Source organism: Plecotus auritus, assembly GCF_963455305.1.
Source record: "Plecotus auritus genome assembly, chromosome: 9".
In the NCBI taxonomy this organism is placed as follows: domain Eukaryota; kingdom Metazoa; phylum Chordata; class Mammalia; order Chiroptera; family Vespertilionidae; genus Plecotus; species Plecotus auritus.
The window spans coordinates 58086841-58108015 of NC_137783.1; the positions used below are offsets into that span (position 1 = coordinate 58086841).

At 53.4% G+C, this 21175-nt stretch overlaps 1 protein-coding gene across 4 annotated transcripts in view; it reads left to right on the top strand.

The window, feature by feature from the left end:
* Positions 1–579: 579 nt before the first annotated feature.
* The window catches only part of LOC308258273 (transmembrane protein 72-like), a gene marked incomplete at its 3' end in the record, with an annotated part of 79107 nt that continues 58511 nt past the window's right edge, over positions 580–21175 (top strand). For 3 of the 4 annotated variants that reach the window (XM_080688703.1, XM_080688704.1, XM_080688706.1), the window contains exons 1-2: positions 628–852; positions 19743–19809. In XM_080688703.1, the coding sequence (XP_080544829.1) occupies positions 783–852; positions 19743–19809 (137 nt within the window). In that variant the 5' untranslated portion in view covers positions 628–782. Of the gene's footprint in view, positions 599–627; positions 853–19742; positions 19810–21175 lie in introns of those variants that run through there. The other variant, XM_080688707.1, reaches the window with a different exon arrangement.

Genomic DNA, 21175 nt, shown 5'->3' on the forward strand with positions numbered 1-21175 from the left:
GCAAGTTTCTGAGGCTCACAAATACTTTTGTGTTTCTCCAAGGTCACCAGTTAATTATTGTCATAGCAACTCCCCTCCCAAAGAATCATGGTGATTTCCCACATCACACGTCCAGAGACGTGTCAGGAATAAAGGAAGGTCCCATGTGACGTGGGTCTGAGCTTAGTGTTCCTGGCCAGAATCCAAACCTGCCACAGACTCAAAGCTTTCTAATCCACCTATATTCCAAAAAATGGGAGCTTAGAACTCATCTCAAAGGGTGTTTCTGCTGTTGATTTAGAGACACATCTCTCTCCCACTCCTGCACACTGCCACCTCCAGACACCACCTCTTCAGACCCCGCAGTCTGAGGTCCAGGTGGGACTGTCTCTGAGCTGCCCAGGACGAAAGAGCCCAGGCTGGCTCCTTGGCGGGCTCCCTCCTCCCAGACAGAAGCAGTTGATTGCCAGCTCCAGGCTGCCTGCCTCCAGCCCAGCCCTAATCGGCCTGATCTCAGGCTGCCACTGGGGCCATGGCAGCTGCTGAAAGCAGAGGGGACATTTCTTCAAGGTAATGATTAAGCTGAGTGCTGGCAAAGGCACAGGCAGCCGGCAGGAAGGTGAGTCCTATTCACACCTTGACCAGGCTGCAGTGGCTGGGACTGGTTTGGGACAGCAGGGCCCCAGGGCACAAGGGCCCCAAGCTGGCAGCCACAGCCTCCCTGGACAAGGGACGTCTGAGAGCATCTCGGGCCAGAGCCTCTGCTGCCTGCCCTGCTGGGCCGCTGCCCTTGCCCCAGCACCATGAAGCTGCAGGTGTTCTGGACGGGGCTGGAATACACCTGCCGGCTCCTGGGCATCACCACGGCTGCAGGTAGGACCCCACCTCCCTGCTGTAGTCCTCTGCGTGCTGGGCAGAACAGATGGGCTGGCCCAACAGTGGAAGCCAGCTGGCTGGGGATGAGCAGAGGCATCTGACCACATCTGCCCTTCACTTTCTTCCCCAAGACCCCCAAAAACAGTGCTCTGCAGGGCACAGCGGGTGCAGTGGGGTCAGCTGGGGAGTGGGAACCAAGGGCCTTGGGAGCCTTCAGCCTCCTCATCTTGGAAATGAGTGGAGGGTCAGCCCCACCTTCTGCAGGGCTGCTGCGAGGGGGCAGTGGCTGAAGGTGAAGGTGTAAAGGCTGATGCCTCGCTATAGAGTTAGCAGAGCACATCTGGCTTTATTCATACCACAGCCCCCCATCGTGGAGAGAGAATTCCCAGCTGAGCTGGAGGGCTGGTCATGGAGACCTCGGGCTTCCTTGATGCTCTGCAGGGTTCGGGGGGGAGTGGTTCCTGGGCTGGCTCCTCTCCCTCACCTGCCTAATCCCGGGGCTGCTCAACTTGCCGGGAGGACAGACGGAGCAGAACCAGTGGGACCACGGCCCTGAGTGCTGCCTTCTCACTTCCCTAGGGCAAACCCTACCCCAGCCCAGGCCCCGCACAGGGCCAGGATCTGTGTCAGGGAAGTGAGCAGCAGTGTTCTGAGCTCTGAGCACTGGGCCTCACTGTCCCTGGGGACAAGCAGGAGACGCCCACAACTCATTGAGTCCTTCTCCATCACTGGACCAAATCATGTGCATGGATCTCAGTAAATGGGAAATGTCCCCCAGCTCAGACTCAAACAGTGCTGCTTCCAGCCTCGGCCCACCTGCCACCGTGTGACCTTGGGAGAGCCATTGGGCCCTCTGGGACTGAGCTTTCTGGTCTGTGCAATGGAGATAACCGGCCCTGCTGGCCAGATTTTTGAAGGATCAACGATGCATGAACTGATCAGATAGCTGGACTGGGGATAAAGCCTCTTGGGAGAAGCTATGACATACTTCCGAGCTCAGGGGACCCATGTCACGCCCAGGCGCCGGGCCAGGCTCACTGGTAGACTAGCCAGTGGGGTCTGCAGCATGGAGGCCCTGCGTTAGCACAGCACCTGCCATTTGAGATGACCTAATCCCACAACTTCTGACATAAATGGAGCATCTGAGCTCAAATAGGGGCAGTGACTACCCAAGGTCACATTGCAGGTCAGAGGGACAGCTGGCCTGGAGCCCTGGTCCCTCGGCTTTTGAAAAGACTAAGACTCTTGCCAAAGAGTTCTCTGCCTTACAGGGTAGGAATCCCGCCCCACAGGCACCAGGAAGGTCTGGACCTGCTCTGCTGAGACCTGAGTAGATGAGCTGGTGGGGAGCCAGCTCCAGACACTGTCAGGGCCACCTGTCACCTGCACTCTGGGATTGACTGCCCACCCAGGGAGGGGTAGGGAACCCTAAATAGGTTTCCATGTCTGGGTTCAAGGTCTGGTCTACAACTGTTGATCTAGACTCCGCCCTGCCTCCTCTAAGCCCTGGTTCCCCAAAGCGGAAGCACACCCCTTTCCGCTCGCAGATGTCACAGCGACGGTCCCCACCACACCCTGCCCAGAGCCCGGGCTGCCTCCTGTCAGGAATCTGTTTTGATCTGTATCTACCCTAATGGGTTAGCTAGAGACTGTTTAAATCCAATTTACCTCAGCCAGAGGAAGGGGCTGCAGCCGTCACCTACACCACTGCTCCCCTTGGCCACATCCCTTACCTCTGCACAGAGGGCGCTGCTAACGCTGAGGGCAGGCCTCCCGCTTGGTTTTGAAAAGGATCCAGGCTGAAAGTAGGCCACGGACTGCCTTTTATTGGCCAGGCTTTTCAGTCGTCTTGTTGAGGCTTTCTAAAGTGCAGGAGATGGGGAAGCTAGAGAGAGGGCTTCGTCTCTTGGGCGTATCTCCAGTTTCCTTGCAGTATCAGGGAACTCCTGGCCTGTTTCCAGTGTATCAGGTTTGCAAATTCTTTATTCCCTTTGGCCTCCTTTTTGGTGAAATTCCTGTTGAGAAGCCCAGGCCTCATGTACAGGGGCATCGCTGCTGGAGAGGAAATAAGGCTTGAGAGAGAGGCTGTCAGTTTGCAGAAACTTTGGGAGACCCTGGCCCCACTGTGGGGAGGAGTGTGGTTCCCCAGAAGCTGGGGAAAGCATGTGATCCAAAGCCATCCAGACAGTCATCTGCAGGGACCAGGCAGCACCTACCAACTGGCGTGGCCTCTGGACCTCCTTCCCCTCTGCAGACAGGACCCATGACTGTCAGAGGCTCCAAAGGCACAGGCCCCAAGGGTCTCCCCCGATGGCACGGCCCAGCAGCTTGACCACCACGTGCCCTGCACAGCTGCACAGGGGCTGGCAGAGCTCACCCTCCCTCTTTACCCAGGCCTCTGTGGATGAAGCTGCTTTAGACGCCCAGTGGTCCCTGGGCCATGCTGCCCCACCCCATGGCCAGCCCCATACCACAGACTGGGCACAGACAGAGCCCTGCTACCACCAAATAGGAGGAGACCGGCATGGGCAGACTGCACCCAGCCAGATGTGTTTCAAAAACTAGAAAATTCTCTTCCTTTGAATCAATTATAAGGTTTCCAGGTCAGCACAAACCCACGCCTCCCCACTAGTCTCACACTTTGCTGGCTGCACGCATTTGCATGACCTCCCTGGCGGGGAAGGCGGTGTGTATGTGTTGTGTGTGTGTGTCCATGTGTGACCTCTCAGTGTCTGTTATGGAGATGTGGCCTCAGCAGCCACCCAGGGAAGCACACCAACGGGACCTGCACACAGACTGGGAGCCCTCGCACTCCCTGCACAGATGCCCACATCTGCCTGCTGCCCCAGAACTGGCCCGCTGGGTGTGCCTGGGAGGAGAGCTCCAGGGGGCCTTACCTTGTGGAGTTCTCACTGCAGACCAACCATCAGGAGGGCGCCTGGGAGAGGGGTTGTAACTGAGGTGGGAGCACCGCAGCCCAGGGCGTTCCTCCCCCACAAAGTGAGAACCGAGCCTGGGCGTGGGCTGGGCCCCATTCCTGCTCTGGGGAGGAGGGATTGATTTCCCTGTGAACTTTGCAGTCCTCCTCCTCCCCCACCTCTTAGGGTGACTCCCATGAATTTCCTCACCACTCCTGAGCCCTGCCCAACCCTGCCAGAAACAGGATGGGAAGAGTTCCCCGCGCCGGGTAGATGTTGCACCTTGAGGGTCCCAGACTTGAGTGGAGTGTGGAGGAAAGAGGGGAGACTAATTCCCCTAGGCCCTGACCACTGGGGAAAGCCCTCTTCTGCAGCCACGTCCTCGCCTATGAGTCTCCCCAAAAGAGGAGCTGCCAAGAAAATGTCTCTGAGCCCTTTGGTGAGGCCGCCTAACACTCCTCAGAGCAAAGGGCTCGAGCCTGAGGCTCCTTGCTGCCAGCACTCAAGGGCAGTTTTTCCTCTTCCAGCCTCGGCTCTGGGAGTCATAGCTGGCAGTGGACATTACTATGTGAGTACTTGCTGTGATCCGGGCTCTGCTGCATGTTTTAAATGTAGTGCCTCCTTTTATCCTCATAACCACCCTTTGGAGCACCGTTATGCTCATCCTCCTCCTCATTCTGTACAGGGGGAAACTGAGGCCTAGTTCAAGAGAGCCATTTTCTCCGGTCCTCACAACCAGAAAGCAGGGCGGCAAGATGTGAATGGATGGTGGTCCACTCCCGAGGCCCCACTCTTAGTCAGCGTGCCCTGCACCTAAGTCTCCATATCGTGGGTGTCCCAGGATGCAGGATGCAAAACACACAGAGGGTACCAAGGAGGCCTGACTAAAGCCACCATCATCTACCTGGCGCCCCCACCCCAGTCAGCTCTGTCAGGCAGGTGGGTCATGGCAACTGTGGACAGTTACCGTGACGTATAGTCAGGAATGACCAACACTTCCGAAACATAAAGACACTGATGTTTGACACTGCCGCTCATGCTCTCTGGATGGTTACATGCTTTGGCCACTCTCAGACCCGCTCCTGGACCTCATCCAAATCTGCACAGCTTTCCAGAAGGGACTGTCACAGCGGGCCCTTCCACTGACGGCCCAGTGCTGCATGACGACAATGTGCTATAAAGTCATCATCTTGCTGAAGCCCCGCCTGTGTCCGTGACGGCCAACCTGGGATTGCTTAGGGGTTTGCTTTATTCTAGGGTTTGACCCATTAACCTCTCCTCCACACCAAGGACAGAGCCAGATTTTCAGCAGCGCACTCCTGCCACATTCCATTTGAAATGGTGACTTATTAATGTAGACTAGGACGAAAGAAGCACTTAAACCCAGACGTCCTCATTATTTTTTAAAGGGCACAGCAAATGCATAGTTTGACCTCAGCCCTTTTCAAAGCCTTCAGAAACAAACTAATGCTTCTGAGACAACCATCCCGGGCTCTCCATGCTAATTTCCACCCTTCTGAAATGTTATCCCCATGACCACTTCCTGCCACAGAAGGAAGCTTCCTGCACCCCAACACATCCACAGGTGGGTTTTTAACCACATTGTTTTCAGATCCTCCAAGGGGATGTTGGCTGGTTTTTTTCCCAATCTGATTGTTTCAACAAGTAAATGAAATTTCCCCACCTCTGCTCCACCTGAAAGATAATGTGATTTGGCTCAAGCATTTTTTTTCCTTATTTCATTATACTTGTGCCCTTTTTCTTAGATTTAGAACAAGAAACCTAGAGCTCCACTTAAGATTCATTTACTCAGCAAACATTAGCAGAACTCCCACCCTGGGCCATATAGACACACATATTAGAATGGCACAACCTCCCTCTAGAGAAGCATATGGTGACGGAGGAGACAAGCTAGAAAGCACATGTCCTGGCACCAAGCACTGCAGCCCAGGGTTTGGGAGGGTGAAGCATGTCCTTCTCTACCACTGACAAGGTGTGTGCCTTCAGGCATGTTACCCAGCACATTAATGGTGGTGGAAGGAGACTTGAACACATGATACAACATGCAGATAATGTATTATAGAATTGTATACCTGAAGCCTGTATAATTTTTATTAACCAATGTCACCACAACAAATTCAACTTAAAAAATCAGTTTTCTCATCTATGAAATGGGGATAACAAATGCATCTACCCTTTGGGGTTGTGAGCATTCGATAAAACAATGCCTAAACCAGGGAAATGCCTGGCACATGGATTCTCATGCAGTGCTGGTTAACAGTGCTGGTTAATTTTAGAGGCATTTGCAGAACACGGGCTGTGCAGCATAAGTGATGGGCTCTTCCTGCAGTATGGGGGAAACGGGAGATCAGAGGAAAAGAACAAGGCAACATATGACCCTTGAAGCTGGAGAGGGAGAAAGGGGCTAGACTGTGAGAGATCTTACACTGACTAACATTTTCCTTCACAATTTGAGCTTGGGTTATTAAGATCAGCCCACAAGAACTTGGTTATTTCATATATATATATATATATATATATATATATATATATATATATATTTAGAGAGAGAGAAAGGGAGAGGAAGATGGAGAGAGAAACATCAATGTGCGAGCTCAACTTCCATCAGCTGCCTCTTGCAGCCCCCGCCCCCCCACACACACACACACACACACTGGGGATTGAGCCTGCAACCTGACATGTGCCCCAACTGAGAGTCAAACCAGCAACCTCTTGGTGCACAGGAGAATGCCTAACCAACTAAGCCACACCGGCCAAGGCTTGGTTATTTTTTATTATTATTAAATTTATTGGGGTGACATTGGGTGAGTTTCAAGTGTACAATTCTATGATACATCACCTGTATATAGCACTGTGTGCCCACTACCCAAAGTCAAGTTTCCATCACTATACACTCGATCCCCTCATGGTGATCCAACCAAAAGGAAGATGGTAGCCTTGTTTTATTTTCCAGGATGGCAGTTCTTTTAAGCTTGTCCTTAGTCTATGCAACCATCTGAATAGGGGTTATTATCAGAAAGAAATGTAGTCATACATAAGTGGCTGATGCTGGTACAAAGGAGCTCTCTTGGGGCTTCCCCATGAGCCTTCCTAGATTTCCATGGGCCAGGTAAAGGTCAGAGAAAGAAACATGGCATGTGCGGCATGGGCAGAAAACACCTGGAGGCATCACCATTGTTTTCTGGCACCTGGAAAGCTGCCATGTGGAAGAATGATCAGATGTGTTCTCTTTAAATGCAAGATAGAATAAGAATCAATTATCTAGGACAAATGCCTTGACCTGAAGTCAAGACCTAGAAGAAATTTTCCCCCATGGGTTACTACAAGGGAGATGCCACTCTGTGCTGGAGGCAAGATCCTCAATAGTATCTATCGGTGAATCCTGCAAGTCTGCAGAGTCCTCCATGTGAATAATGCCATCACCAGAAACTGGTGTAGCAGCCCAGGTGGCTTCACAGGTGAATTCTACCACATTCAAGGAAGAAATAGTCATATTCTATACAATCCTTCCAGAAATTTGAAAAGATGGGAATACGTCTTAATTCATTTTATAAAACTAGCATTACTCCAATACTAGACAAAGACGTCACAAGAAAGCTACAGATTAACATCCCCCATCAACACAGATGTAAAAATTCTTAACAAAGTTTTAGCAAATAAAATAAAAATATGTAAAAATGATAGCATCAAACTATGAAATACTATAGGATAGATCTGACAAAATTTATACATTGGAAACTAAAAAATATTGCTAAGGGATAGTAAGGAAGACCTAAGTATATGAGAGATATATCTTGTTCATGGGTGGGAAGACTCAGTATCATTAAGAAGTCAGTTCTCCCAAAAATTGTTCTATAGACTAACTGCAATCCCAGCCAAAATCCTAGCAGGTTTGTTTTGTGTGTGTGCATGTGTGTGTGTGTGTGTGTGTGTGCACGCGCGTGCGGGTGTGTGTTTCCTAAGAGTAGACAGGCTGTTTCTAAAATTTACCTGGAAATGTAAAGGTCCTGACATAACCAAAGCAACCTTGTACACAAAGAGCAAAATGAGAAATTTAACACTACCTGATTTTAAGACTTATAAAGCTACAGAAATCAAGACAGTGCAGTTTTGACACAAAGAAGACAAATTGATTAATGGAACACAATAGCATTCAGAAATAGAACTAGCCATATACTATGTACAACAGAATTTTGACTTAAGTACAAAGATAATTTAGTGTAGAAAGAATAACTTTTAACTTTTTAACTTGCTAACAATTGAATATTCGTTAATTTAAAAAATATTGATCTATATTTTGTACCATATACCAAAAAAAAAAAGACTCAAAATAGATTATGGACCTAAATGTAAAACTTACAACTATGAAATTCCTAGAAAACAGGATAAACTTCAGTAATGGGTTAGGCAGAGATTTCTTAGATACAATACCAAATTTCAATCCATAGAACAAATTAATAAATTGCACACCATCAAAATTTAACACTTTACTCTTCAAAATATAATTTTAAGAGAATGAAAAAAACAAGTTAACAAAGAGATGCAATGGCAAAACACACATGAAAAAATGTTCCATATCATTAGTCACTAGGGAAATGCACACCAAAACGACAATGAGGTACGACTACCTGCCTTTAGGATGGCTGAAAGACTCACCATGCCATGCGCTGAAGTGTCAGCAAGGGTGTGGAACTCTCAAACACTGCTGACCGAGATGTAAAATGGTACACTCACTTTGGAAATGGTTTGGCAGTTTCTTAAAAATGACCCACTCCTAGGTACTTACCCAAGGAAAAAGAAAGCATATGTTCATGAAAATATTGTACATGAGTGTTCATAGCATCTTTTTTGTAGTAGCCAAAACTAGAAACAATCCAAGTTCCCAGCAACAGATGGATTCTATCCATACTACTCAGCAAACAGAAGAGCTCATGCTGCCCTGGCAGGTGTGGCTCAGGTGGGCATCATCCCAGGCACCGAAAAGTTCCTGGTTGGATTTTGGTCAGGGCACATTCCTAGGTTGTGGGCTTGATCCCCTGTAGTGGGTGTGCAGGAGGTAGCCAATCACTGTTTCACTCTCTCCCTCTCCCTTTCACACTCTCTAAAAATTAATTAAAATATTTTTTTAAAAAGAAAGCATATGCTACAACATGGATGAATCTCAATAATCATCCTGAATTAAAGTAAACAGATGAAAAAGAGTACCATTTAAATATATTTTTAGAAAATGAAAACTAATCTCTATAACAGAACATAGATTAGTGGTTGTCAAGGGTGGATGGATGGGTAGGATGGTAGGTTTACAAATATATGAGGAGAGATATATTCATTATCCTGATTGTAGTGATGTTTTCTGGGTATATACATATGTCAATACTTATCAAACTGAACACTCTAAATAAGTGCAATTGTTATATATCAATTATCCTATATAATAAAGAGGTAATATGCAAATTGACCATCACACCCTCGCACAAGATGGCCACCCCCATGTGGTCACAAGATGGCCGCCACAAGATGGCCAGCAGGGGAGGGCAGTCGTGGGCGATCAGGCCAGCAGGAGAGGGCAGTTGGGGGCGACCGGGCCTGCAGGGGAGGGAGGGCAGTTGGAGGGGGGGGACGAGGCCTGCAGGGGAGGGCAGTTAGGGGCAACCAGGCTGGCAGCGGAGGGCAGTTAAGGGCGACCAGGCCGGCAGAGGAGGGCAGTTGGGGGAGACCAGGCCTGTAGGAGAGGGCAGTTGGGGGCGACCAGGTCAGCAGGGGAGGGCAGTTGGGGGTGACCAGGCCAGCAGGGGAGGGCAGTTGGGGGCAATCAGGCCGGCAGGGGAGCAGTTAGGCATCGATCAGGCTGGCAGGGGAGTGGTTAGGGGGTGATCAGGTTGGCAGGCAGAAGCAGTTAGGGGCAATCAGGCAGGCAGGCAGGCGAGTGGTTGGGAGACAGCAGTCTCGGATTGTGAGAGGGATGTCCAACTGCCAGTTTAGGCCCGATCCCACAGGCATCAGGCCTAAACTGGCAGTCGGACATCCCCCAAGGGGTCCCAGATTGGAGAGGGTGCAGGCTGGGCTGAGGGACACTCCCCTCCCCCAGTGCATGAATTTTGTGCACCGGGCCTCTAGTACTTCAATAAAACTGTTTCTAAAAGTGGATGTGCCAGTTATCTATTGCCAAAATAATGCTGTGTGACATCCGCAAACCTTCAGTGGGATAGAGCAACAAGCTTTTGTTATTCACACATCTGGGCAATCAGGCTGGGCAGCCCTGCTAATGTCGCTGGGTGTGCTTCCCTTGCTGGGGTTGTTGACTCGTCTAGACTGGCCGTGGCTGGGATGAAATGGGCCATTCTGCCTTCTGTGTCCCTGCTGCTCCAGCAGGCTGGCTCTGGCATGCGCCAAGAGAGAACATGCAAGTTTACGAGCCCATTTCATGCCTGTTCTTGTATGGTGCCCAAAACAGGCCACGTTGCTGATTCCAGATACAAGGGTTGGGGAAACAGACTTCACGGCAAACTCACTTAGCAGTGTGTGGATGCCGAGAGGGGTGAAGGTGGGGGCATCACAGCAATCCGCACAGGGGCTTTGCACAGGCAAAATCAGCCTCTTGGCTGGTCAGCTTCAGTCTGTGGCTCATGTTTGAAGAATCCAGCAGAGAACCAGTGGACTCTTGCCTCTGGGGAATTCTACCTAAACAGACTTGTGAGAGTGATTGGGTACTGAGTGCCGCGCTGTGCTCTAAAAGCTCTTCTTACTGAATTTCGGAAACTTTCTCCTATAAAACCTTGGCCTTTCATCACAGTGCCTCTGAACTCTGGCTCTTAGGTATCCACTGAACAGCTCTCCATACCCAGGTCAATGTTGCTGCCGTGTTAGAATCTGCCAGAACTTCTCCTGACTAAGAAGCCTGCAACCACTACCTTCTGTCTCAGAGGCTTCTTAGCAACTAGTTCCAATACCCCCACATTCTTAGCAGTAGTGGAGATGTAGCTTTCACCTCTGCAACCAGCTGTGCCCTCTTCTGACCCAAAGCCTTCTCCAGCCATCGACATCAACCCAGTGCATTCGCTCCTAAGGGGTCCTTACAGGCCGAAGACCAGCAGGAGACAGCCCCTCCCTGAGGAAGAGGGGCCGTCACTAAGACACAGGAGTTACAAGGCTGCCCTCGGCAGCAGCGACAATGACATTCTCATGCAACTACCTGGGCAGCCCAGGCCCAGATCACTGCCTGGCATGAAAAGCTGGTTAGTGCCCTGGCCCATGTGAGTCAATGTTTAGAGCGTCGGCTCGTGGACTGAAGGGTCCTGGGTTCAATTCCAGTCAAGGGCCTGGTTTGCAGGCTCGATCCCCAGCCCTGGTTGGGGCACGTGTGAGAGGCAACCAAATCAGTGTGTCTCTCTCGCATCACTGTTTCTCTCTCTTTGTCTATCCTCCTCCCTTCCACTCTCTCTAAAAATGAATGGAAAAAATATCCTCGGATAAGGGTTAACAAACAACAACAAAAAAGGCCAGTTAGTGTGGCCTCTAGTGACCTCTGTGAAGTGTCCTGTGTTGCCACCAGGGCACTGCACCAAACGCAAGACAGGCGTCAGAACTCAACCCAGCAACGGAGACAGAACAGACAAGCCGTCTTCAGCTGCGAGGTCTGTCTTGAGGCAAAAGCAGCACAAGGCTAAAGCCGGGGAGCTGGGCCCTGGGCAACCAGCTCCACACACAGGCCCCATCCTCACACATGCTGGCCCACACAGAGCGTGTTCCAAACGAGATGTGTGGTGGATGGGGCTTCAGACCACTTATATACTAGCCGGGCCTGCAGAAGGAACCTGAGACTAGAAAGTCAATGAGCAGCATCGGCACACAGAGAAGGGCTCTTAGTCCAATAAGCGTGTGCATTGATGGAGGGAAAGGTGGAAGTAAGCCCTCTTCTCCCATGAGAGCACTAACAGGAACACCCGCCTCTCCTAACAATACTCTGGCCATCAGCTATGTTTGCAGAGCATCCATCATACTAAGGCCGAACTCTCACAGCCAATGTGCACGTTTTATTCTCGTCATTTTCCAGAAGAGGAAACAGGTGAGAGAGGATGACTAGTTGGAGGAGCCGGGATCTGCCTTCCTGAGGCGCCTCCCTCCTGTCCGCTGCAGCTCAGCACCCTCCTACCTCTGCCCCCACACTCTGGATCCGAGCACCAGGGTGTCCGCAAGGTGCTCAGAAGGTGTCCACGGGCCCCGGCTACGCTGCAGCCTCAAGGTCCAGAATCTGACCACTGCTAAGCCGGTGTAAGCAGCGCAGGAAGACAGTGCAGAAGAACACCCTGGCCTCTGGGGGAAGAACACTCTGTGTGGGGTATGGACCCAGCCCAGACAGGAGGGACAGAGACTACAGGCTTTGGTGGGATGCAGTGGGGTGCGGGGGCCAGGATGGTCCACAAGGGCTTGAGGACGAAGAGCTGGCTCCAGCTGGTACCACCAGGGGGCCTTGCTGGGGACTGTGCAGGGCAGTGGGATGGAGGGGTGGCAATTGTCTCTGATGGACTGGGATAAGGGATAACAGGATCCTGAGGGACAGATAACAGGGAGGGATAGAGGACGGGCCCTAAACAGCTCTGTAAAAACACCCCGCCCACCGACAGCGGGCAGAACCGTGCAGCCGCATCAAGGCAGTTCTGGGGGCAAATCTTTCTTACATGAAGTCTGGTTCTGGGGTGAGCATGGCACTTGTCTCCTGTCTGCATGTCACACTATCAGCTCTCCTGACTTGGGGACAAGGCCTCAGGGTCACTGGTTGGGTGGGTTCCTGATGAAAGTCGCCCATTTTGTACTGAACTGGAGCCCCATGGGTGTAGTTTCAGACATTCTAGCCAGGACAGAGTGCAGGCCAACCTCCATGAGTAGCCAGAAGCCCACAAGCCATGGGCCGTGTACAGCGCTGGACGCCAGGGCTTGCGGCCGTCCTCGGAGTGAATGCCTCCTTCCGTTTAGAATTTAAATGTGTGCCCAGGTGCCTGGCTCAGCTCATCCTAGTCCCGGCTCCACTGGATAACTTCCCTATTGTCCAGACAGCCCTGCCTGCAGCTGAAAACCGGGCAGTTCCTCAGTCCATGCCACAAAGCGAGGACTGCGCTGTCCTCATTCCCACGGGTCCTGAGGCCTCTTAGCGAGCAGGTGCCCCCCTGCAGTCTGGGCAGACCGACACTCAGGAGGCAGGTCGGCCAATCTTCTCACACACCCATTCCACTCTTCACCCCCAATTTAAGGCTACACTCGATGTCCAATTTCTGGCTTCTGAAGTGTCTGGTTTTGAAGACTAGTCCATGCAAAGCACTTAGGAAGCTCCAGGCCCTCAGTGAGAACAGTTTTGGGGTGCTATATCTGTGTCATGGAGAACAGTGGTGCCTCCCAAGGATAGCTTGTCCCCAGCATGGGTCAGCAGGGGGTGGCTGTCCAGGGGGCACTGGGCGTAGGTCACAAACGCCCCTGTAGCAGGAGATCTCACTTTTGCTTTCCTCACTTTTTCAACTGAGCATCTCTGCGAAACGGAGCTGCTGGGGGGCCTGCTGTGGAAAGGCAGGCCCTCGTGGGTCCTCCAGGAAAGCCTCAGGCATGAGACCACCAGAGGACTCCGCGGCCCAAATGCAGGCCGGACACCAGCCTGTTGCTGGGAGACTGCACCCTGAGGCTGTGCACACATTTGGGCAGGGGACCGATGCTGCAGGATGTGGGATCCTGGAGGGGGAAGCCCCGGTGAGAGGTGCAGAGGCCCTGGGGCTGGGGATTTCACTGCTGAGAGTCAGAGCCCACAGGCCGGCACGGGAACCTCGGGCCCCCCTCCCAGGTAGTCAGAGGACAGGATTAGCTGCATTTCCAGTTATCTGCAGCTACATCTAAAGCCACTCAAAACTTAGCTGCTTAAGACTAAACTTCTCTTATGCTCAAACGTTGTGGCTAAGGAACACAGGCAGGGCACCGCGAGGATAGCATTTCTCCACTATGCGGGGCCTGGGTGGGTGCTGGGATGGCCACGTGTCCTGACTGCGAGCTCTGGTCAGCGGTTCTCCTTCACTTGGACCTTCTGGGGCTGGATGTCCAAGAACTTCACTCCCATGTCTCCTGCCCAACTCAAACCAGCTGGGGCGCTCTCGCTCTCTCCATGGTTATCTTGGGGTTCTTCAGGAGCGTCAGACTTCCACATAGCGAGTAGCTTCTCCCAGAACAAGCATTTTAGGAAGTCTCAGTAGAAGAAGCTCTTTGCGAATTAGCCATGCAAGTCCCCAAACTTTACTTGTACATCCTTCCTTCCATCAGACAGACCACACCCAGTGGGAGAGGTTACACTACACCTCTCAATGGGAAGAACTGCAAAGTTTTTTCCCAGCTTCCATCTAACATCTGCTGTAATGAAGCACCCCATCTTACATTGTTACAGTCAGGGTATCTCCTCACCGAACAGACTAAGTTTGTGGGGGGCAACTGTCTGTCATAGATCCAGCAATAATCTCTCCAGCTCTCTGGATGCGTTCCTGCTGGGTCAGTAGGAGAGTCCTCCCAGGAGATCACGCCTGGCTCACTGACTGAGAGATGGTACCTGGCCCAGCCTCGAGAAGCCTGGGAGACCTTCGGGAAGATGGCATTAGGGAATAGAGTAAGTCCTCGCAGAAGCAGTGGTCCCAGGGCACTTGGCTGCACCCAGACTGCCCATGGCAGGGTTTTCCCAGACCATGGGGCACAGCTTTCTCAGCCAGCGTGCCTCTCAGACGGCAGGAAGAGGTGAAAGAGGGTGAGGGTGTGGGCCCAGGAAGCCGCACTGTCTGCTCCAGTGCCACCCTGCGAACCTGCTCAGCCCTGGGAGCTGCACAGAGAGGCACCCAGAGACCAGGCCCCGCCCCTGACCTGTGCACAGAGTCACAGCATCACAGATCCAAGCCCTGAACTCGCGCTGCTCTGTCCGCCTGGCCTCACCTGGCCTGTCTCCACCGCAGGGACTTCCTGTCTCCTCTGCCTTCTTCCTGCTCCTCGTGCTTTGGCTTGTCCCCACCTTCGGCTTCCCCATTTCCTGGGGCTGGGGCCGTCTGCCCAGGCTGGGGCATGCATTTGCTTTGCACCCCTGTACTTTACCTGGACCTGGCTCATGTGCTGTGAGCAAGGGTGTGGACTCGCCCTGGGGACCCTGGGCCTTGATCAACCAGGGCAACCCTTGGTGGCTGGGGCAACAACCTGGTGGTGAGATTCAGGCTGGGACCACTTGTGACATTCAGCAGAGAGCTCTGCCCAGGCTGCGGGCCCTTTGCAACATGCCCAGGGTGAGGGGGTGATCACCACCCTGACCCACAGCTTGGGCACCAGCTGGTCGCTGAGGCAGTGCAGGGGGGCAGGTTCCTGCCTCTTTAAGATGAAGACATTGCAAAAATGTATGTACAGCTGCACGGGGCGATGCAATGGCCCACTGCCCGTGGTGACAAGGTCTCATTCACTTGACATCCCCATGCTTGTGAAGGGCCCCAGGAAACATCCTCCCCACCTGCACACTCTCTCTAGAGTCCTCCCCCAACGTCTGCCAGCAGGGAACTCAGAACCCTGCGAGGCGGTCCTGATCCCGTCGCCCTCTGCTCATCATGGCCGGCATGCTGGGCCAAGGTGCTCACCTCCCAGGCTCTGGTTGGGATTTTTTCATAATAACATGTGGCTGGCAATCCCCACCTTGAGGAATATTGTGCACAGTAGCAGGATGTGTGCAGGGGCCTGCTTCAGTCTACAGCACGTGGTGGGACCTCCCTGTGGGGCAGCTGGGCTGGCACACCCAGAGAGCTTTTAACCACAATGTCTTGTGGTCACCTGTGACCACCTCACACAACTGCTTCCTCCACCCAGAAAAGGGCCATCATGCGACAGCAGGGCATGCCCTTCTCCCCTGCCCCCCTCTCCCGGGTGCCCTGCCTGCAGACAGGTGAACAGAGTCACCCACGTTAGGAGCCATGACAAGAACTTGCTCCAAGCCAGACCCACAAAGGAACTGGAGGCTGGCGGTGTGCTTGGGGAGGGAAGGCCAGGCACCCGGAGCAGGTCCTGGACCTCCACCACCACCTCTCTTCCGCCAGGCAGTCTTAGCCAGTATCACCAAAGCCTCCTACCCTCTGCCTGAGGGTAGGGAGCTTTCTGAGATGCCAATCTGAACACATCACTCAGCTGCTCCCAGCGCCCGAGTGCCCCCACCCTCTGCCCAGGCCGTGGAGCCTGCTATTTAAAGAGCCACAGTCTGGCCTCGGCCCATAGGCACTGCCCATGCCCCTCCCGTGCCCCGGTTCCAGAGGAAATCACTTGCTGTTACACTTGCAGGGCGCTGCCCCTCCGCTTGCTCAGGTCCATCTCCTGCCTGCCTGCCAGTCCTTCTTGGTTCAACACCTTCAGGAATGGCCCTTCTTTCTCTGGATCTCTGAGCACTTAGGTGAGCCTCTCTTACAATCTGGGTCATAGTACTTTGTCAGTCTGTACAAACCACGTGTCTCCCCCTGGACCAAGCATGCCCCGGAGAGGAGCACATGCCTGACTCCAGCCCACCGCTGGGCTTCACCCCAACAGGAAAACCCAGAAGATGAGCTAGAAGCACAGTCTAGGAAGAGCTGCCAGGAGACCAAGGAGTCAGCCAAGTAGCTCTAGGGCAGAAATAGGATCATGGGTCGAGGCCACAGGTAGAGGCGGATGCAGGGGACACAAGGAAGGACTTGATGTTGTCTCGGCCTTGCATGGTCTGCCTCTGAGCACGGGAGTCCAGAACTGGGATGATCAAGCAGAAAGCAGGTGACTCCGTGGCCCCAGTGTCAAAGAACCTTTGGCTCCCAGGAGAATCCCACTGGATCCCCTTAGGGATCTCCTGGCCTTGGAACCTACACTCCTCACTCCATCACCTGTCCTCCTCCAGCCAAAGGGCACCCTTGTGGCTGGGCTTGCTGAGCTTCTGCGTGGGGACTCCACCTCCCTGGACGGGCTAGATGGAGGCTGGGAAAGCTGCCCAGGTCAAATAGGGGGGAGGAAGGAGCTCGTGTTCACAGTCCTCTGACCTCACCACACACAGAGCCCTGCGTCTCAGCTTTGTCAATTTCCTCAAGCCCAGCAACAACTCTGAGGTATAACTTATTCTCCCCTTTCAGAGAGAACTCAGCGCAGTTAGTACACACCCACTGCACCCAGGTCTCATGTACCCACTCCACCCAGGTCACGTGTGACCACTCCACCCAGGTCACATGTACCCACTCCACCCAGGTCACGTGTACTCACTCCACCAAGGTCATGTGTACCCACTCCACCCAGGTCTCATGTACTCACTCCACCAAGGTCACGTGTACCCACTCCACCAAGGTCACGTGTACCCACTCCACCCAGGTCACGTGTACCCACTCCACCAAGGTCATGTGTACCCACTCCACCCAGGTCTCATGTACTCACTCTACCCAGGTCATGTGTGACCACTCCACCCAGGTCACATGTATCCACTCCACCCAGGTCACGTGTACTCACTCCACCAAGGTCATGTGTACCCACTCCACCCAGGTCTCATGTACTCACTCCACCAAGGTCATGTGTACCCACTCCACCCAGGTATCATGTACTCACTCTACCCAGGTCACGTGTGACCACTCCACCCAGGTCACATGTATCCACTCCACCCAGGTCTCATGTACTCACTCCACCAAGGTCACGTGTACCCACTCCACCAAGGTCACATCACCTAGAACTGGAAATCTAAGCCAGCTCTCTTATTTCTGTTGCCACTTTGATTTTTAGATTGCAAACCCGTTCTGCCTCTGGTGCTTCTCCAATGCCCCTTTGACCACTGACCTTTGTTTCAGTCAATAGGTATTAAAATAGTTCTCCGGGGGCCTAATGGTGCAAGGTAGGGAACCGGGCTGTTCCCAAGGCCCTCTCCTGCCATCTGCTGGCCATTTGCCACAAGCGCATGGAAATCTACAAAGACTCTGATCAAAATGACACCCCACCATAAAATAACAAGCTATTTCATTGAGCAACTGTGATGTGCTTGGGACCAATTAGCCTACTAAATCCTCATAATCATTATGTTCCAGAGGGACCATGAGGAAACTGAGGCTAGAGAGATGAGTGACTCAGCTATCAACTAGCAAATATGAGGCTGAAATGCAGGATCTGACCTAGGCAGCCGTGGCCGGTTGGTTTATTTGTTTTGCTGACACTCCCTGTACCTCAGTTTCCTCTCCTGGAAAATGAGGTTGGCATGCTACTTTCACATGGAACATTGTGATCATTAAATAAGTTAATAAATGCTAAGTGCTGAGAACAGGGCAGGATACACAGTGAAAATTAAATAAATGACCATTAAATAAATTACACATACCACACACAACACACATGCCAACACATATGCATACCACACACACAACACATGGGCATGCACGCACACACACACATACACTGGTATGCAGTGGAAACCAGGAAACTGCTCACCACCTGCAGCCAGAAACCTCACGTTTGCTCCTTCACGTTCTGGCACGTGTGTGTCCTGTGAGCACAACACCAGCCTCATTTTCCTCCCTGCAAAATGGGGCGTGCAGAGCTCACTGTGTCACAGGGATGCTATGAGGAGCTGGGACATGTGTAACGATCGTGTGTAAACCAATGAGTGCTCTGCAGGTGATGCTGACAATCATCCCCAGCTCCTCACCTGGGCTGATCCTGCAGAGGACAGAGACGCTGTCCCTGCTGCTCTCGAGCACAGAGCTCCATCAGCGAGACAACCTGGGTGGCTGGGTGCCTCCCCTCCCTTTGTAGGTCAAGGCACCCCCTCCTGTCTCCCTGCAGCACTTCCACCTCCCCCAGAAGTGAGGGTGGAGGTGTTGGTGGCCTAAGCGAGGGACTCCACACTGCATTTCAGTAGGCAGCCCTTCTGCCCAGACAAAGGGCTGGGGCCACCCAGGGGCAGAAGCTTACACAGCATCTCCGCCCAGGAGGAGAGGAGGCCTCAGGCCCAGGGAAGCAGCCCACCCGTGCGCAGCAGACATGAGCCATTCAGCCCATGTTGACAACCCAAGCTGCCGTCTTTGAGTTTCAGAAGAGGGGGGAGGATAAGGTGGCAAACACCACAGTGGAAACACCGGGGTATGTCACCTGAACCCAGAGAGACATGTAGGTGCAAGGAGTATGATCGATCAGGTCCAGAAAGAGGTCTGACCCGGGGCCACTGTGGTCCTGCAGGCCTGGGACATCTGCGTGCCGCCTGTGACCTGTTTCCATCAGCGAGTGGATGGGGTCAGAGCGTGGCTGGGGCAGTGAAGCTGTTAGAGCAGGGAGTCCCGGGAGGAGATGACGGTGAGCCAGCGAGTCTGCAAAGGTGGCTCCAAGGCAAAGTGCACCCTGGGGAAGGGAGGTTAAGTGTTCGAGTACCAACTGCCAAGAAAGGGCAAGAGGGAGACGGGGCTGAGCGGCATCTGTGTCAGGGCTCGATGGGCCCTGGGGCCAGAGCCGTGAGTGTGAGGCAGCTGCCAAACCAGCAAGTGAAACGGGGCCTTTGAACAGCAAGAGCAGGCAGGTGCCACCCGGCCACGCACTGACGCCCAGACACAGCACCCTGGCACGGGCCTGCGGGCAGCCAGGGCCCTTGGAGCCAGGACACGTGCAGGACAGCGACAGCAGAGCAGAGGTGTCCTGGCGTGGTGGCTGTTCCTGGGGCACTCGGGTGGGTGGCGTCTGTGCTCTGGGGAGACTGCACTGAACACCTCTGGGGCTCTGCCTGGTGCCACCCTGGTTTCTGAGACGAGTTAGGAGGCTCCTGCTCTCTCCATCTTCCCAGCCGCCCATCTCTGTGCCACATGGGAAGAGCCTCCCCGGCTCTCAGTCCCAGGGACAGGCTGGCTCCTGGCCACGGCCCCTGCTCAGGGCAGGGGTGTGGTGGGAGCACCTGGGCCACTGTCCCCTCCTCTTCCCTCTCAGTGTTGATCGGCGTGGGCACCGAGACCTTCCTCCAGGGGCACTTCAAGAGCCTGGCGTTCTACCTGCTGTGAGTATGCACTGCTCTCCCTGGGCGTGTTCAGCTTTCTCCTCAGGTTAACACGGAGCAGCCCAGCCTCTCCTGTTACGTCCATCCTGTCCCAGAGGTGGAAGGGCTAGAGGGCACCTTAGAGCATCCTCAGCTTTGGAAAGGGCTGTAATCAAACCATCCCATAAACCAACCAATCATCCTCCCATCCACCCCCCCCACCCATCCATTCATCCACCCACCCACCCAGCCATCCATTCATCCACCCACCCACTCACCATCTACCATCCACATCCATCCATCCGTCTATTCACATGGCCACCTATCCACCCATTCATCTCTTCAAGAGTTTCTTAGGGAGCAAACATTAACTGAGCTCTTGTTTTAGAGAGAGGGGAATCTCAAAGGACTATAAACTTGCGCCATCTTCCTGCCAAGCAGTTAAAGGTTTTCCTTACACTGTGTCCTTTAGCTCAGACAGCCCTGGAGAAGCGACCAGTGTCCTGGTTTTGCAGATGAGAAATTCAGTGTGAGTGAGCAGCTCAGCCACATCACCAAGTTCCTGAGCAGCCTCTGTCCTTTCTTCTCTGCCCGCTGTCTCTGCAAATGCCCCTGGCATGGGGAAAGCACTGTGCAGTGAGTCCCCAAGGGTGAGGGAAGCCTGGCACCCCTGCAGCTCTGACCACCAGCTCTCGGCAGCCCTTCCCAAGGGGAGCCCAGCAGGATGCCTCCTCTGCCCCCACTCTCCCCTCCACATCCACACTCAGCACGTGGCCTTGTTGGCACCCTAAGGAGCCCCCCTGCCTCAGACAAGCTCTCCGGTGTGCGAGGTGGGTCCATCCACCATCTCCCAGCCAGGCTCCGACCCCGCAGGGCATGTTCACACTGCCACAATGTCAGCCACCTGGACACACGGTTCCCTTTGGCGACTTTCATGGCTGCCACAGCCTCCAGGCCACACTCTTTGTCATCCCTGACCTCCACCTTATTTCTAGTCACTCAGTTTACCCCCCAAGCAGCTCTTCCCTACACTCACCCACCTCCCCTCTGAGCCTTTGCTCGTCCTGTCAGGTACCCAGGGTGCCTTTCCATCCACTTCACCTGAGTCCCAGGATCCTTCCTGGCATCCAGCCCTGAGACCCCTGCCCAGGCCGGACCCCCACCGGCTGGGAGTGACCTCCTGCTCCAAAGGTCCCCTGGGTCTTACTGAGTGTCCCAGCCACTGTGCACGGTCTCCCTGAAATCCAGAGCAGGCCTGGGCTTCCTCCTCTCTGTGGCTGCCTAGTTCACCCACAGACATTACTTTGGGCAGGAACTGAGGGTTACTACCCTCACAGCCGTGGGCAAACTATGGCCCGCGGGCCGGATCCGGCTGTTCTATCCGGTT